Source organism: Aedes albopictus, chromosome 3 (assembly GCF_035046485.1).
Source record: "Aedes albopictus strain Foshan chromosome 3, AalbF5, whole genome shotgun sequence".
NCBI lineage: Eukaryota > Metazoa > Arthropoda > Insecta > Diptera > Culicidae > Aedes > Aedes albopictus.
In genome coordinates this window covers 165,291,207-165,310,168 of record NC_085138.1, presented here as the reverse complement: position 1 = coordinate 165,310,168, position 18,962 = coordinate 165,291,207, and the positions used below count along the sequence as shown (strand labels likewise).

At 35.6% G+C, this 18,962-nt stretch overlaps 2 protein-coding genes across 6 annotated transcripts in view; both read right to left on the bottom strand.

Annotated features, from left to right (window-relative positions):
- LOC109402771 (SH2B adapter protein 2) overlaps nucleotides 1-18,962 on the bottom strand; it is a 561,576-nt gene that overhangs the window by 352,761 nt on the left and 189,853 nt on the right. The window lies entirely within an intron of this gene.
- Nucleotides 1-18,962, bottom strand: part of LOC109402800 (fatty acid hydroxylase domain-containing protein 2) — a 36,935-nt gene that overhangs the window by 1,197 nt on the left and 16,776 nt on the right. The window contains exons 1-3 of one of the 2 annotated variants that reach the window (XM_062859406.1): nucleotides 13,430-13,717; nucleotides 13,046-13,221; nucleotides 11,611-12,065 (exon numbers count right to left, since the gene is read on the bottom strand). In XM_062859406.1, the coding sequence (XP_062715390.1) occupies nucleotides 11,611-12,065; nucleotides 13,046-13,138 (548 nt within the window). In that variant the 5' untranslated portion in view covers nucleotides 13,139-13,221; nucleotides 13,430-13,717. Of the gene's footprint in view, nucleotides 1-11,610; nucleotides 12,066-13,045; nucleotides 13,222-13,429; nucleotides 13,718-18,962 lie in introns of those variants that run through there. The other variant, XM_029880570.2, reaches the window with a different exon arrangement.

The window sequence follows — 18,962 nt, the reverse complement described above, 5'->3', positions numbered from 1 at the left end:
GGGATTTTTGGCCGGCCGTGCAAAAAATTACATACCGTCGTGCGGGGCTACTTTTGACACTTTTAAATTTGGATTTTTTGAATTCAAAATATGGTTCAAATCTGTCTGATGTCTTTGGGACTATTATGAAGCAATAGTTTTCCCTTCATTTGGTTGAAATTATTTTTCAAACAGACCCTTTATTGCTTATCAGGACGCGAAAAAACATCGAATAAAATATACATAACGTATCAAAACATTTGGTCTGTAAGCATTGTTTCTACAGTTCATAAATTCCAAAGGGTTGATCAATGCATTCAAAATGTATCAACGTTGCATATACAATCGAATAATTGTATCGTCATACATTATAAGTGACCGTTTCACCTAAATAAAGAATTGATGGTCCTTTTTTTCAGGCTATCTATATAGCTCACCCTGCTCATAATACCAAAGATAGCACAGAACCATCCTAAAACGCATACCGTAATCCGGGGTCAAATTGATCACTTTAAAACAACTTTTGCGGATAACATTAGTGGCAATCAAAATATTGCCAAAAGAATTTCTGTAAAGTCAGTACCCAGTGGATCTCCATCAAACCATGTGACAGACAAATTTAAACTTTTAGTAAAATTACTTCAAAAACAAAAAATTGAAGCTGCCACTTTGGGGCGAAATTGATCAGTGTACAATTATGCATTGGTTAAAAAGAAAAATTTCCTTATGCACTTAATTTTGCTCTTCTAAACCCGAATAACGCGTCAAAAGTCTTACAACTAGTGGATTTGACACTTAAAACTTCAAATTAAATTTTGAAATTCCCCCCTTAACGCCTAAAGGTAGGCAATTTTCTTTGAAATAAATGATTTCTGTTACAATAAATGACTTTTTCGTCAAAAAAGAACTTTTTTTTAAACTTATTCATATTCAGAGTAGCTTCATAACTTTCCAACCAAGGCTTCACAAATATGTTAGAACAAAAAATTTACGGGAAGTCCTAGTGGCAATCGATTGATTAGAAGCAATGATTTCAGCTAAGTGAGAAATACATTGCAAATTCTTAAAAAAATAAGGCAAAACTAACTTTTTTCTTTAAAAAATAATAGATTAAACTCATCTCTAGACATCTATGAACTAGATGAAGTAAGAAGTTTGAGATCATTGCGACGCTTAGAAGTTCCTGGTATGCAATTACAATGTAGTACCCAAATGATCAATTTCACCCCGCTGATCAATTTGACCCCGGTTTACGGTATATTTATTGAAATCATGTCTGATATAGTATACTACAGTATTGGTACAAAGTAGTTTTCTATATAACCCTAAAATTTGGAATGCAGTTTTGTTATAGATAAAAATGTCCAAAGTAGCCGCCATCCGGTTCTATATGAGATATGTCCGATTGGTGTATGAACAACTTTTTTGTTTATTGATGGATTTAGTTCAAATTTTGCATATATCCTACATACATACTCACGATTGTCATGTGTAAAAATTGTGGAAATCCATTCACTACTCTGGGAGTTATAATGTCATAAAGTTGAGAAACCATGAAAAAGTGTAAAAAGAAGCCCCACACGACGGTACAACTTGTTTTGTCCAACTCTTATTTTTTGCATAGCTTGTCGAAAAATCACTTTTTTTGCACGATTTTTCAAAATTTGAACTAAAAACTTTTTACACGGTACGCAAATGTATTGTCAAAGGGACCCCAGAGTCTAGTTTTGACAATATTGCAAACGAAATTTCTGAAGAAATTTAGGATGCAAACATTTCTTTAAAAACAGGATGTATTGCGCATTATGGGATTATAAATGTCACGATGAAGTGCGGAATCTTAAACAAAAGTGCGATTTCGTGTCAGATCGTTCCGGTGTCTTCGCCGCACTTATTCATTGGGTCATGGCGAATAAGTGCTGTGAAGATACCAAAACGATTTGATACAATATCGCACTTTTATTTCAGACTCCGCACTTCTGCGCAGTCCAGTTAGCAATGAAATTAACTGTACTCAGTGGTGTCATCGAGGTTGCTCCAAGTTAATCACTGAGCACCATCTAAAAAAATCCTAATTAATACACCTAGCAATGATGTATTTTTTTGTGCCTTTGTAAAAACATTTCAATAAAACTCCAGTGACATGTTGATGAATATGATGCTTATGATATGTATACTTGTATCCGTTTTACAAAATCAATTTCCTGGGTACATTTGATGCAAGATTTGATAGTAATAAAATCCAAGACTACGATACAAAATTCCCAATACAGTCGATTCTCCACATGTCGATGTTCTACATCTCGATATCTCTCACCTAGTGTAGGATGTGACAACAGAAATTCGCGTCAAAACGTTGTAACGTCACGGTAGAACGTGTCTAATGCAGTATTGAAGGCTCTAAATCTCTATGAAAAAGCTGTCATTTCAAATATAGGTCATCTTGTATTATGTTTATAATAGGGATAGTCGAAGTGATTTGACCAATAGAGCCAATTGAACACCACTGATTCTCCCCAGAATCTAATATTTTTTGCAAAATGATTTTACAACTGACCTGATATTGGAATGATTGAACCACGAAGTAATTGAATTCCGAATCCGGGTCATTTGGCCGAACGCCATTTGGCCGAATGTCGCTTGGCCGAATGCCGTTTGGCCGAACGCCATTTGGCCGAAACGGTCATTTGTCCGAATGCCATTTAGCCAAAGCAATGTTAGAAGACAGCAAAACTTTGTGCTCGAATTCGAATCCGACGTACAAACCGCCAAGCTTAGTCGACCATTTTTTCATATGACAATTTTACGTTATGCAAAACAATCTTGACGAAAAAACAACAACAAACTGAACCCTTGAAAAAAGAATCTTAAACGGATCGAAACGTCGGGAAAGATTTCAACAACTCGTTTTAAGTAAAATTTGCATCTCTCCCTATTGTTCCCAAAGATTCTCTCGGAAATCTATCCAGGAATTCTTTCATTTTGTTTTTGATTGTTTTCTTTTTAATCCCTTAGAAGATTTATTAAGAAATTTTCTTCGAATTGCTTCAGCAACTTCAGGACTTCCTTCAGAAATTCTTTTAAAGATTCCTCCAGAAACTTCTCCCATGGATTGCTTTACAAAATCCACTAGGGATTGCTTTAAAACAAAAATCCCCCAGAAATTCAACGAGAAATTTCTTTTGAGATTTCTCAAGAAATCGCTCCGAGAATCCCTATGAAAAGCATCCACCTGCAACGTGGTGCAGGCGATGGTAGCAGACCGCGCGAGTGTCGGAAAGTGAAGAAAATCCTTCAGGGATTCAGTTTAAAATTGAGGCATTTGAAGCAGTGAAGAGAATTGTCGGACAAAAAAGGCACAAAACAAGCAACAAAGAAGGCGCGGCGATTACTCTTTATCCCAACTGATAACAGAATATGACATGATCTCGAAAATTTTTGTTGCAGACAAAACGAAAGCTGAATTTATTGCGTAGGTACTTTTCAACTCGTGAATGATCAACTATTACTAACCCAAAATCTAAACTGTTTAGTGATAGATCTTAAACACCCGTGTAGTGTTACCGACTCGTAGTTACCGCTCGAAAATCACAATGCAAGGCTTGAAAAACTTTAAACTCGTGGTGCACGATCTTTATCCTATTTTCTTCAAGTTGGGACAAACTTATGTCGCATTGGGTGGATTGTCGCAACAAATTCGGCTTGCTGACACTGTCATTATTGTTGCGCGATGGTTGAATTTTGATTCAGTGCTCAAAAGTTTTCTTCATGAATTCTTCCAATAATCACTTTTGCAATTCCTCCAAAGATTGCTTCAGAAATTCCTCTAGAAATTACTCCAGAAATAACTTCCAAGAATTCATATAGAAAACTTTTCATGAATTTCTTACAAAATTGGCTTCAAGGATTCTTTTAGAAAGTCCTCCAGTGGTACCTTCAGAAACACTTCCAGGGATGGTTTAAAAAAATCCTCCAGTGTTTTTTTTAGAAATTATTCCGAGGTTTCCTTAAAAAAATTCGTACAGTAATTCCACAGAGAAACTGACGTACCACTTAGAACAAATTATATTAAAAATCATCGTAACGAAATCGTAATCGCCCAATACCAACCATGCCATGTTTGGACAAGCCACCACTAGATGGCGGTAGTGCGCAAATATCAAACAGGAGCAAAAACGATGCCAGTGCCGCGACTGGTTAATTGACCTACAACCGAATATTTAAATCAACCGTTAAAATGGTCGTCGATGGGAAGCGAGTAGAGTGTGATGTCTGTTTTTCTGTGGTAATTCTTTCAGATTTTTTTTCAGGGCTTCCATTGTAAATTCCAGAAAAAATGACTCCAGGAAATTTTTCATGGATTCCTACAGAGATTATTGATTTTTCTAGGAATATTTACAGAGACTTATCAGTTTATTTTTCAAGATATAGCTTCAGAGATTCCTTCAGGCACACTTCACGGATTACATCAGGAAATTCTTCAGTACCCGACCAGAAGAAAATATCAACAGCATAATATATTATGCTATTTTGGCATAATAACTATATAATGGAATCAGTAATTTTTAGGTTATTAACTAATCTTATTATGTTATAAACTTGTTTATCATAAGCGACGAATTTAATAGCATGTTTTGTTAGATTCATTAACAACTTAATAACAATGAATCATGCAGTGAATTTGAAAACTTGTTATTGTTGTGTTATAGTTCATCACATATTTGTACATTTTCAATAGTAAAATAATAACAAAACTTGGTCTACAACAAAGTATATTATTGAAATGTTATTTGGTGAATGAATCTCAATAACTTGATCATAACCAAATAAAATTGCCCAACAAAACATGTTATCAAAAAGTAATACTTTATTAATGTACCGTAAAATGGGGTAACTTTGATAGTTTTTCAGCGAATTTTCTCAATATTTTTCCATGTAACAGTATTTCCCCTAGTTTTATATTCTTAAAACAAGTACTGGGGTATCAGTTATCAATTGCAATTGAAAGATTCGATCATCTGTAATATTTTGGGTGACTATTAATTTTCCATGTGAGCGAGAATCAGTTTTTCATTTTGGGGTAACTTTGATAATGCCCTGAAAATCACATCAAATCCTAACATATAATCACAGATTGAATTCTTAGGAATATGAATATGATGAGAGAAGCCTTGTCTAATATATCAGATATAATTTATATATCAAAACATTGATTTTTACTAATTTCTACATATAAAACTGTGTTTGTGGAGTACTGAGTGAAAAACACAGTGAATTTAGCTATCAAAAATCATTATTTTTGTAAAAATATATGTTTGACGGTACATCAACATGTGATTACATGCTATTCATGGTGAGTTCTCTTATTTTTTGGGTTGTTTTTAATGTTTTATTAACAAATTTTGAACAACACAGATTTATCTACATGAAACTACAAGGGCATTGTATACTTTTAAGCGTTTATCAATGTGTGGAAATTTATGTCACAATTTACAAAATTTCTTCCATTTCGTAAAAACACACTTCGTTAAGAGATTCAAGGACAGATTTGGAATCTACTATGATGATTCTAACAAGAATAAGAGTCAATTCATTGAAAAAATAGTTGCAACGGAGTCGTATAGCAGATTGTTTGAAGGAGTTGACAAATGACAAAAATATTAACAATTTTTATTTCTTGTCCAAAAAGTTGTATTAAAACTAGGTTTTAATGAAAATTCGTCTAAGATGAACTTTCATATGTATTAAACAGATCTACGTTTGCCTTTTCCTTAACTGATTGAAGGAATCATAGTTATAAGATAAACTATACAATGCTTGTCGCACTATCAAAGTTACCCGCATTATCAAAGATACTCCGTTTTACGGTAATAATTATGATATAAAAACAGGCTATGTGATTCTGTTTTTATGAATTTGATATTCTCCTCTGCTCGGGTAAGTTATCTTGGAATATTGTTAAAGGATTTCTTCACAAAATGTTCTAAATTTTTTCTGAAGAGTTTAAATTAAAATCTTCCTTTGTTTCTTCGGAAATTTCACTAGAATTTCTCATGTTATGTCTACAGGAATTCGACTACAGATATCTTATAAAATTCCTTTAGAAATTATTCCTGGAAGTCATTAGAAAAACTTTAGAAACTCCTTCAATACTCCAAGTATTTATTCAAGAGTTTTCTCAGATTCTTTCAGAAATCGCTCTAGCGGTTCTCTCAAACATATATTCGAGAATTCCTTCAGAGATTCACCCAGAAATTATTTAAATATAGCTTCAGGGATTGAAAAGTAGTTTTTTTCTTTATTAGGAACGGTTCCTCTCATGTTTGGAGGGAGAGAAAATTGTCACAAAAGTTCTAGTTATGATGAAAGCGACATTTGATGAGATAAAAATGATTGAGTTATGATGAGATCAATTTTTGCTCGAGAGGTTGTTATTCTATTATAAAGACGAGCTTGGTTGTCTTCTGGCTACCGCTTCTGATTCATATATGTACAGAAGGTCCTGGTCCTATGTACTTTCTCTATACTCTACTCTTTACATATGCATCTCAAGTATAAGGGGCCGTACACTAATAACGTCGCGCTTTTAGAGGGAGGGGGGTTTTGCAAAACGTGACGACCCATTCAAACAAATTTGAGGTCCCATACAAAGAATGTTACCTAGGGAGTTGGGGTGTTTGGAAACGGTCGATTTTTGCATGAGTGTAAATCTATCCTATAACGTCTGGGGGGCGTTCATAAACCACGTAGACTTTTTGGGACTAAGGGGGATCTGGCCAAAGTAAACACTCACACATTTTTTTATTTAAAGTGTTGTATGGACTAAATCCTACGAGGAGAGGGGGGCCTTAGATATCCAAAATATGGTCTACGTGGTTTATGAACAGCCCCCTGCAAGTTTTGCAACCAAGGGAGCTGTACCGTTAATCTTCCCACAATCTATCAATTTACACCTAGCGTCCATGCACCAATGCGTGAACCCCTGCTCAAAATAAACATTGCCCAACACCACTCCGACATCCGCATGACATTGTGCAGATGCAATGAACTTCGCAGTCTATTGGCAACAAGTGATTGCAATCACCACTTCCCTCCCCATCCCCACATTGACGTGCAACCTGATGTAGCAGGTGCTATTGTTGCTTAAAATAGAAGATCATCAATACGTTCGTCCCAAGTAGATATCTCATTAGTTCCTTGTGTGAGTGTAGCTGGTCTGGCGATACTGGAGTAGCATCTACGGATTCCAGGGCCTACATGGGTCTCAAAAGTTCCAGAAAAAAATGATAAAACAAAGTGTATGTATATCATATTCTTAATTCAGCTAGAGATCTCTAGTTACGCTGGCAGCTTCGATGAAGATTCTAAACAGTTATTGAAAAACAGTTATTGCTTGGGGCTGTGTGAACACAAACTTCATCCATAGTGCTTCAAGTGATCACTAGTTATGCTTTTACATCCAATTATATGTACTCAAGGGATCTCTTGGATCTTGCTCCAACTTATACATTCATTGAATTCTTTTCAAATATCCCATAAAACCCTTACCCGTGGACCCGGCAACTGCTCTGAATACAATGAAATTAAATCTAATGTACCAATTGAATTTAACTAAATGGAAGCTACAAAGGGTAAACAAATCCACTAATTATCGACCGTAATACACCATCTTTTCATGCCTTGGGATCAGGGCCGGATTTACAAATGTGGGGGCCCGGGGCCACAGTGTTGTGGGGGCCCTCATTTTAGAGGATATTTTTTCATTGCAGAAAAATCCAGAAAATATGAAAAATTCTTCCAAAAATTAGGGTTGTTATTGGAGAAATTAATCTAGCTCAATTAGCGTAACTTAAAAAAAGGCAATCTTAGCATAACAGAGATCCAAATATGAAAATCTAGTCTGAAGACGACTGTAAAAGAAATTTTATCAAGTAAATAACGCTTTATCCGAGAGTGTTCCTAGTATTAGATTCCATTGATCAAGTTGAAATTCATGCAGAAGTTCTTTAAGAAATTTAAAAATAGATTTCATAGGAGACATTTTCGATAAATTTCAAATAAAATTGATAGCGCTATCTTTGGGGCCGGTATTACAAAAACTCCAAATGAAATTTATTGCGGAATCATTGATGAAATCTATAGCGTTGCTAACCGATTACTAGGTTTCTTTTTTTGTGGACCTTCAACATTTCTAACGCGACTTTGAGAGGAGTTTCTGGTGAACGCGCAAAATAATTGTTAAAAACTCTTTGTGAAACTTTAAGAGGCAAACAATCATAGTGGTATTTTTAGCGGAAATTCTACTAAAAAGCTGCTGAAGAAATTTCGTCGGAACTCCATACTGAGTTCCTGTTGGAATTTCTGTTTTATTTTGAATTGAATTAAATATAAAATTTCGTAATAATCTTTTGTAGGGTAATTGTTCCCATCGTTGTGGTAGTACCTATTGTTGCGGTAATGGCAATTGAGCACTTTTTCGACTAAAATGTTACCAAAAGGTATTTTTAATAGATGTATGGTGCTTAAATTATGAGATTGCACCATTTGTTTGCTTAAGATTTGCCCAAAAACCTATTTTAAAAAAATATTTTCCTAAATGTGTTTGCTGCTGTGTTCCTATTGTTGCGGTAGTGTTCCTAATGTTGCGGTATCCCATATGATTTCAATGGGATACCGCAACAATAGGAACAAAATACCGCAACATTAGGAACACATACCGCAACATTAGGAACACAATGTTCTTTCAGATAAAAACGAATAAAATGCTCATAACAACATAAAAGTGGCAATATTTCGTTATTTTCCCGTAGATTAAGGATGGATTTTATTATTTTCAATTCAATCCATGTAAAAAGTTTGCTTGGGGCGATACAATTGTGGTTTAAACATGAACCCAGCGCTTAACTCCTCCATGATCGGATCAATTACCCTAGACCAATTTTTAGCCAATTTAAACAAAAATTGTTTGCGTAACTTTAAATATTTTAGGATCTTTCAAGAATTTCTCCACAAATATCTACTGCAATTTCTATAAGGAACCTATGAATTTGTTAAGAGTTCTTCTTGAATTACATATTCAAGCCAGGAAGAAAAAATCGTCATGAATTTAATCATATTGAAGAAAATCTGACCAGATCTTTGCAAAAAAATCCGGCTAAAATTCTAGCTAGTTCCTTTAAAGAAATGTTTCAATAATTCTGGAATTCGATTTGAATAATTTATAAGTTTAGTATGCGGAATCAAACTCTACAACTATAAAAACTTTTCTTTACTCTGATAGAAACACTTGCAAATCTTCAAAGAACTTTATAGGTATGTACCTTGGAAATGTTTAAAAACAATAGCAATAGTTTTCTACAGAAATAAACACGAATTTTCAGCAGAAAATTTTGACTCTCTATTCCATAGAGTTTAAGATTTCATCCAGAATTCAGGTGAAGATGATCATTCCGAACCATAAAAATCTTAACAACTTTCAGAGGAAGTTTGAAATTTTATAAAAAGGCAGATATCTGCTTCTTTCTAATTTGAAGCACAATATTTTACACACATCTTGAGAGTAGAAGTACTTGTGATAAAAATTATATCAAGATGTTTCTAGCACTACTTTTTTTCGGTTCCCATTTGAAGTTAGATTTTGTGGGGGCCCCTAAAATGTGGGGGCCCGGGGCCATGGCCCCCCTGGCCCCCCCTTAAATCCGGCCCTGCTTGGGATGGAAGTGCGTACTCCAGGAAGATTTGGGAGAGTTTCAGGTTTTTTTTCCAGGGGGTTTTAGGGGCCTTTCAGTGGCAATCCAAGGCATCTCAAAGGGTGACAAACTGTTTCACAGGGTTTCAAAGAAGTTCCAAGGGGACTCAGGCTCCTCTGAAACCCCCTTAGCCGTCTGGAAAGTCCCTGATACTCCCTTGGACACCCCTGGAAACCCTAGGTTTCTCATGATCTAGGGTTTTTTTTAAGGAGTTTCAGAGTCAGTTTCGTGGGTTTGGGGAGAGGGGTGTTCAGTACATGACAGGCCGTTACAAGGGCTTTTGAAGGGTTCTAGGTGCGTTACAGGGGGTTTAAAGGGGTTACAAGGGGCTTTTCTGATGAATCTAAGGGTGTTACAGAAGATTTTCAGACGTTACAAGGCGTTACAGGGATCTCAGGGGCGTTTTCGGAGTTTTCGAAAATTTCAGGGCCGGTACAGGGGCTCGAAGTCGTTCAGGGCCCCAAAAAGTTCCTTAACGTTTTTAACGCCCAAAAACCCCTGAAACTTCCTTTACCGACCTTGAATGATGCTAAAAATCATCTAAAATCCCTTTAAACCACTGTAACGCCCCATAAAACCTCATCTTCTTCTTCTTGGTGTAACGTCTCCAATGGGACAAAGCCTGCTACTCAGCTTAGTGTTCTATGAGCACTTCCACAGTTATTAACTGAGAACTTCCTCTGCCAATGACCATTTTGCATGTGTATATCGTGTGGCAGGCACGAAGATACTCTATGCCCAAGGAAGTCAAGGAAATTTCCTTTACGAAAAGATCCAGGACCGACCGGGAATCGAACCCGTTACCCTCAGCATGGTCATGCTGAATACCCGTGCGTTTACCGCCTCGGCTATACGGGCCCCATGAAACCTCATCTAATCAACAAATGCGCTTTTGAAAAACCTCCAGAAACTCCCTCGAACCCACTGTAATGCCAATGAAACACATTCTATCTGAAATGTCTCCGCATAATTACCCTCAATGTCCTCCGTTACCTTAACTACTCTCATTAATACAATGCCCCCCAATCAGCCTAGTGGTTATGGCTATGGATCGCCAATTCGGAGACGGCGGGTACGATCCGCGTTCCGTTCGGGATTTTTTTTTTCGACTCCCTGTGCATAGTGTATCATTGTCCTTGCCTCACAATATACAAATCTTGCGTTTAGTATCATACAGGCGTATCTACAATGATCGATTTCTCTTCATCGATTTTCTCTTCGGGTTATTCTGGAAATTGGACCAATTTTCGGATGATTTCTCAGTGTGTTTCAGTGAAGGACGACTAGAACTAGCATCTAAAGCAACAAAAAGAATCGAAAATGATTTACCGACTAAATTATTAACCAAAGAGAAAATCCTGGAAGAGGAATAGATCATTGTAGATAGGCCCGTATGATACTAAACGTGAGAAATTGGAACGTGAGAAATTGTGGAAGTGTTCTATGAACACTAAGTTGAAGTGAGGCAGGCCAAGTCGTAGTGGGGACGTAGAGCCATAAAAGAAGAAGAAAAAGAAGTACATATTCTTATGTACAGCATACTGGTACCGAATAGCTAAAAAATCAAAAAAAAGTGCGTAAATAATTATTACCCGAAGTTTCGATCGGTTTTATAGCTTTGATCAAGGGACTGGGTAGTTATTTCCTTTGAAAAATGCCGAATAATATTGGTCGAAACATCGGATAATCCAAAACTATTCGTTTAAATTGTCTTGAGAAATTCGACCATAGACCGAAAAAGCTAGAATTTGTTGAGGAAATATCGTAATTTTCTACCAATTTACACGTGTAACCATCGAGCTGATGAACCCAGGTGTCATTATGCCATATCTTCCCATGGTCGCCATTGTCAGTCAGATATTGACCCTCCTCGCCCTCTTACTTCAAGTGGTGATAATCGTGCCGCTCGCTGCTGCCCAGCACCGGCAAATGGTACCCGGAGTGGGTCGCCAGGGTGTCGTGCATCACGTACGTGAACCAAACCAGCGTCGTTACAAAGTGACTCTTCATGAGGCCGATGCCCAGTAGCGGTGGGATCATATTGCTGGTGATGTGCTCGATCGGATGGGCGTACAGGGCGGCCCACGCAACCGGGGCGGTGAACTCGTGATGACGCTTGTGAACGATCCGATACAGGAACCGATGGTGCAACGCCCGATGGCTATAGTAGAAGCCAACCTCCCACAGGATGACACTAATGACGAAGTCACGTAGGACTTCGAACGGGGAGGGAAGGATCCGCACGTTGGGGTATGAGTTTTGGGCGAACATGTGGAAGAGGACGTAGGATAGCGGCAGGCCAATCAAGAACTGGTTGACAAAAGCGGTTTTAATGATCTGGAAGAGGGAGATAGAGAGATGTGGACACAAATGATGGAATCATTTCAACGAGCTATAATCAAATTGAAGTAAGATATAAATTAAATATGTCAGTTTGATGAAGTTATTCAGATTCAAAAGATCCTTTTAAATTTACTAAACAATCACATTTGTGATCTCGATCTCTCAATATCTCAAAAACAATCTAGTGATTTCGGCCGAAACTTCATGGAATATTTCATCATTCATCAGAAAATCAATTCTTTCAGCATTTTTTTCTACTAATTATTAACCCTCTAATACCCAAATTTTTGATTTTAATCTATATATCATTTTTCGTCATCTAAAATCGATTTAAACATGTTTTGGAAGATAATTCTTTTTAATTCTTGATTTCGTGAATTTCAGTTTTTGATTTTTCTACTTTTTATTTTTGAACATCCCCACACTTTTATGTTTTTCCTGGAAGCCTATTTGGGGCACGGATTTATTGAGATGAAAATATTTTAAGATTTTATGATTATTGTTGAAATATTTTTATTTCTTTTTTTTCATAGGAAATTTTATTTTCCGTGTAATTTTAAGGAAAATAATTTTAGTATGTATTCGATTCCCTTAAACTATTGAACTAGGATAGAATGATTTGGGAAAAAATTAAAATATGTTAATTGTAGCGATTCAGTACAAAATAAACAATGACTTCTAAAAAGTGACTGAAACATATTTTTTTCAATGATTTAAAAAAATGTAAATACGCTTTAAAATACACCAAAAACCATTTTGAGATATACAAAACAGTCCTAAATATCAGCCAAAAATATAAAAAAATGATTTTCCCCGAAGCAAAAATTACAAAAATTCTCAAATTCTACCCCGTCTAAAGGTGGGGTTCGGTATTAGAGGGTTAACATTACTACCAGAATCCTATTGAAAACCATTTAGAAAAACTAAAAAAAAAACTACCATATTTACTTCTTACCGAGCTTTCCCATGCATACCTTCTTCAGATCGCTCCACCGGAGAGGTTCATTCATTCCCGGCTGGGTTTTGTACTTGCGTAGGAACCGAGGGCGCCCGCTGATGTCCATCATTATGTAAAGTGATCCGATTAGCCAGTAAAATGCGTAGACGTACAGCGACTGGTACCACACGTAGAGCAGTTCCGGATCGTCACCTGTAGTGCAGCCAGAGGAGAAGGAAGCGAATAAGAAGCGAAAGTTGACTGTCTGGTTACCGTCGTGAATACGCGGGGATCGCTGCTGTGGAGAGGAAGACTTCTAGTAGTAACGACATCTAATTTGTGTGCAGTGCACCCACCGACCGATGATTAATGAGATTGATCGTAAAAGTCATCGGTAGCGAGTCATCAACTTACTACCTACCTATGATCTATACCGAGAGTAAGCGTGGTAGAACCACCCACTTGTGCATTCCACGAAGAGATTGCATTTTGTGCCCAGTAGCGCTGTAATTCTCGTTATCTTTTCGTAAGTAGGGTACTTGTACCCTACGGGACTGGTTCAGTTTTGATTTATTTACTTTTTACTTACATTCACCGGTAGCTAAGGAGCGTTATCGGTTATCGTTCGTAATCTTGGGGACCCATCGTCTTCGATAGCGTGGGATTGGGTGCGATTTGTTTGTTGTTTTTGCGAATCAATGTATAATTATCAACTCGAAGTGTGGTAAGCAGATTACAAATTTAATCTTTGTTGTGTTTTTGTTTATGTGAAGTTATATGTAGATAAATAGCATTACAAATAAAAAGTTATATATATATATATTATATGTATAAAGTTTCTGGCTCTATTCATTTGACTAACTGTTTCTTTTTCTCTTTGCTTCCAGGTAAATATTGTATCTTCTACCAAGAAAGTATACAGAAAACGTGCGCATTAACGCTCTTATAAACAAGGTAAAATGTTGATTATATCATTAATATTTGTGGCCTTCTTGGCCATACGGTTAGGGGCGTCTATCGTTTAGGTGTATTGTAAGCTACGGAGTGTGCGTTTGATTCCAGTTCCGGTTAGAGAATACTTTTCGTAAAAGGAAAAATTTGGCACCAACATTTCAAAATGACGTAAGTGCTTTTGGGAGTGGTTCATTCTTTCAAAGTCATAGTTCGTACACTCCGACCTTATTTTTCGTCATTATATCACCGAATTTATTTACATCCTCTTTTTTACGTCCAAATTTAGATTTTCGTCCATTTCAATCATTGCTCTTTATCTTGAATAGTTTTCCAAATACACAAAACAAAAGTTCAGTAAAGTTCGAAACGACAACACAAGCCAACCAGTGATAGCTCCTGATATATTTATTTCTTCTGTTAGATGGCAACACTGTTCAAATAGAATCATATGTTGCTGAATATACACTACCCGTCAAGGACTCACTTGAAAAAGTATTGTAACAGTGAATACAGTGATAGACATTCGTTTAGCCGAGACCAAAAAAAGTGTCAGGAAACCCATACAAAAGATTTTATGATAAAACTTTTTTATCGTAGTGATAGTATATCTAGTACTGTTTTATAAAAATGTGATACATCACACTTACATGTACACTGAAACAAAAACGAGGGTAAAAACCCTTCAAATGTCATTTTTTGCCTAGACATTCGTTTAGCCGAGGTAAATAAAAAATTAGTTTTCAATAGTTTTTTTTGCAATTTCGTGAATATATTTCGAGGATATATTCCAAGGCATTTAGTTTATGACGTGTTAGCAAGATAATTGACCTTAAAAGTTAATTTATTTGTGAAATTCAGAGAAATATTATATAAAAATGTCCCGATAAGGAGAAGCGACGATAAACAAATTTATTTAAGAAAAATGATTTCTGTAAACACTCAAACGTAAGCTAGATTAGCAGTTTTGAAAATATGGCACAGAATTATTGTTAGAAACGTTCAAATTATTGCATAAAATGTCATGAAATAATTAAGTATACTAGTTTTTGGTTGTTTGAACTTTAAAATGGGATTGATAAAAGCTAAAATAAACAGTTCTGCATTGATATAAAGACGTGACCTAATGCCTGTGGAGTATACCTGTTTGATACTTGCATTAATATATGAGTTAGAAGACTGCTAAGCGAAATAACTGCAAGTAGTGTCAGAATTTTTGTACCCTGTTTATTTAAAAGCAGATGCTCATACAAAAATGCAAGATATGGTCAAACAATTGGCTTATTTCATTCAATCTGAAGAAATATATTATAAATGAGTCTTAGTTGTGAACCACATACATTTTTAAAATGATTTATTTGAAAAGAATGTCTAAATTATGAAACAAATAGTTCATGCTAGAAAATTGAATGCTTTCGGTGTCATTTCTCGAAATATGAGCCCTTCAATGTATGTTATTTCAACCAGAATACAGTCTGGAAGATATTGGGAGCTATTAAAAGACGTAATAGTAGTAAACGTTGTGATTTATGCAAGTGAAACCATAATATTTCATCAAAACAACACTTAAATACGTGATTTTTTTATGGTTTGCGCTATTTTTTCTGTTAAAAACATTGTTTTTCGTAAATTTTCAACCTGCTTTGGTCATAAAACTTTCATTGCATTCTTTTGAAACACTTCCGATAAAAATAACTACATCAAATCTCAATTTGGAAACATTTACAATATTATGACATATTTATATGAGATGCATGCAAAATTAATATGGCAACACTTCCAAAAACGACCTAAATCATGATTTACAAGTCGATCTATAATGCAGGTCATCGTACAAAATGACTTTGTTGGATATTTTTCGAAATTTGTTAGTTTTTTATCATGGGATTCTAAATAATGTTCAATTCGGCTAAACGAATGTCTAGGCAAAAAATGACATTTGAAGGGTTTTTACCCACGTTTTTGTTTCAGTGTATATGTAATAATGATGTATCACATTTTTATAAAACAGTACTAGATATACTATCACTACGATAAAAAAGTTTTATTATAAAATCTTTTGTATGAGTTTCCTGACACTTTTTTGAAATTTTTTTAGCCTCGGCTAAACGAATGTCTATCACTGTATTGCATCACCTTGAAAAGTTTAGCATCACCTCAAAACAACTACATATGTGCTGCTATATCTCAAATTTCTGAAAATATGCAAAGCTACAGTCTTTAGCAAAGTTGTTCGGAAGGTCGTTGGCATCACAATGGCAAGCAGTTTGATTCGCAATTCTGCCGCTAGGTGACGCTAGTGAGCATAAAAATTGAGCATTTTTAACTAGTTCTATCTCGTGATCCTGATGAGATAGAAAGTTCAAGTCTTCGGCAAAGTTGTTCGGAAGATCATGGACATCATGATGACAAGCAGTTTGGTTCCCAATTCTGCCGCTAGGCGACGCTAGTGAGCATGGAAAATGAGCATTTTCAACTAGTTCTATCTCGTGATCCTGATGAGATAGAAAGTTCTTGAGCAAAGTTGTTCGGAAGGTCAAAGATATCATTATGACAAGCAGTTCATCCACTTTATATTCAATAGCTTCAGGTCTGATTCACTTAATATTCATGTGATTCAGGTGTATGTCATGTTAATCCGAGTGATTCGGGTCTGATTCACTAGATATTCAAGAGGTTCAGGTCTGATGCATTTCATGTTCAAGTGATTCAGGGCTGTGTCATTTTAATCCAAGTGATTCAGGTCTGATTCACGTCATATTCAAGTTATTCAGTTCTGATTCATTTCATATTCAAGTGATTCAGGTCTGATTCACTTGATATTCATTATATTAAAGTGATTCAGGTCTGACTCACTCTTTAATCAAGTGATTTAGGTCTAATTCACTTCATGTTCAAGTGATTCAATACTCCTTAACTTCATTTTCAAGTGATTTAGGTCTGAGTCATTTCAATCCAAGTGATTCAGGTCTGATTCACTTCATATTCAAGTAATTCAGGTCTGATTCACTTTATATTCAAGAGCTTCGAATCTGATTCACTTGATATTCATGCCATTTAAGTGATTCAGGTCTGACTCACTTCATAATCAAGTGATTTAGGTCTGATTCACTTTATGTTCAAGTGATTCAAGAATCATTCACTTCATATTCAAGTGATTCAGGTCTGAGTCATTTTAATCCAAGAGATTCAGGTCTGATTCACTTCATATTCAAGTAATTCAGGTCTGATTCACTTTATATTCAAGCGATTCAAATCTGATTCACTTGGTATTCATTATATTGGAGTGATTCACGTCTGACTCACTTTATAATCAAGTGATTCAGGTCTGATTCACTTCATGTTCAAGTTATTCAAGGCTCATTCACCTCATATTCAAGTGATTCAGGTCTCAGTAATTTTAATCCAAGTGATTCAGGTCTGATTCACTTCATATTTATGAGGTTAATGTCTGATTCACTTCATATTCATATCATTCAGGTCTAATTCACTTCATATTCAAGTGATTCAAGGCTCATTCACTTCATATTCAAGTGATTCAGGTCGGAGTCATTTTCATCCAAAAGATTCAGGTCTGATTCAATTCTTATTCAAGTGATTCAGGTCTGATGCATTCCATGTTCAAGTGAATCTGGTCTGATTCGCTTCATGTTCAACTGATTCAGTTCTAATTTACTTCATATTCAATAGGTTCAGGTCAGATTTAATTCATGTTCAAGTGATTCCGGTCTGATTCACTTCATATTTAAAAGGTTAACGTCTGATCCACTTCATATTCAAGTGATTCAGGTTACATTCACTTCATATTCAAGTGATTAGGGTCTGGTTCACTTCACTTGAATCAGACCTGAACCTCTTGAATGGTTCAGGTCTGATTCACTTTATGTTCTAGTGATTCAGGTCTGTGTCATTTTAATCCTTCACTTCATATTCAATGCTATCATTTATTTTGAGAATATAGTTTTAACAGAAAAATCTCCATAATAAAAATAATTCTCAAATAGGTTAAATCTTACTGATGAGAGTTGTTTTTTGAATTTCCTACATCTTTTGTCAAGTTGCCATCTAAAATTGTGTAAACAACTATTTGATGCCCTAATGATAGAGCCATTTTTTGCCGGATGACCTAATTATGGTTAATCCAACTCGCGGATAATCGAGTCTGACCTGTATCTCAGATGAGCATGCAAAAAAAAAATATGGTAGAATCAAAAATACTTGTTTTACCTCAAAACAAATTGTCAATTTGTTCAGGCCACAAAAATAAAACTGTGTGAAACAAATCAAATGTCATATAAAAAGCAAATTCAAACCATGTTTGAAACAAACATGCATCTTTCATTCATTTCTGACAGGTTATGTTAGAAATAGATGCGAAAATTTTTGTTTTGTGTGGCAGGTTGGCCCTGCGGAAATAATTATTTTCCCATTAAACTTACAAATTCTTTCCTTTCGCTGGGACAACCCACCTCCCCCGTGGCACTTCCAATGCCAACATCATGTAGGTCACATTCGCTCTCGAAAACAACAGAATTCCGTGAAAACTTTTCGGGAAACTTAACTTTTTCTGCAGGAGGAAATCTTCTCCGATCTTGCAGCTGGAACTTGTGAGCTTTGTTTATGTTCTCGACGGTGAAACGAGGAGCTCCTCAATGGGTATTGAAGAAATCAATATACAATGGAGTTTGTATCAAAAATTTAAATTTTAGTTTCAAACATTTTAACAGTTTACCAAATAAACATGAATGAATATTTTTGTTTCAAATGAATTAAATTTGTCTCCGTGAGATAGGCAAATCTATTGTTCGACAATGTTATATTACATTATTTTACATTGTGACACAAACGTTATGTTATTGCAAGCAACACTGATCATGTAGATTCAAAGATAACTAAACTAATCTGAGATCGTAGTGAGATAGACAATTCGAACCTTCGAGATTGTTATATAGTGCACCTCAAGTGCAGTTCAGTTATTCCTGGCAGCACTGATCATGGAATAA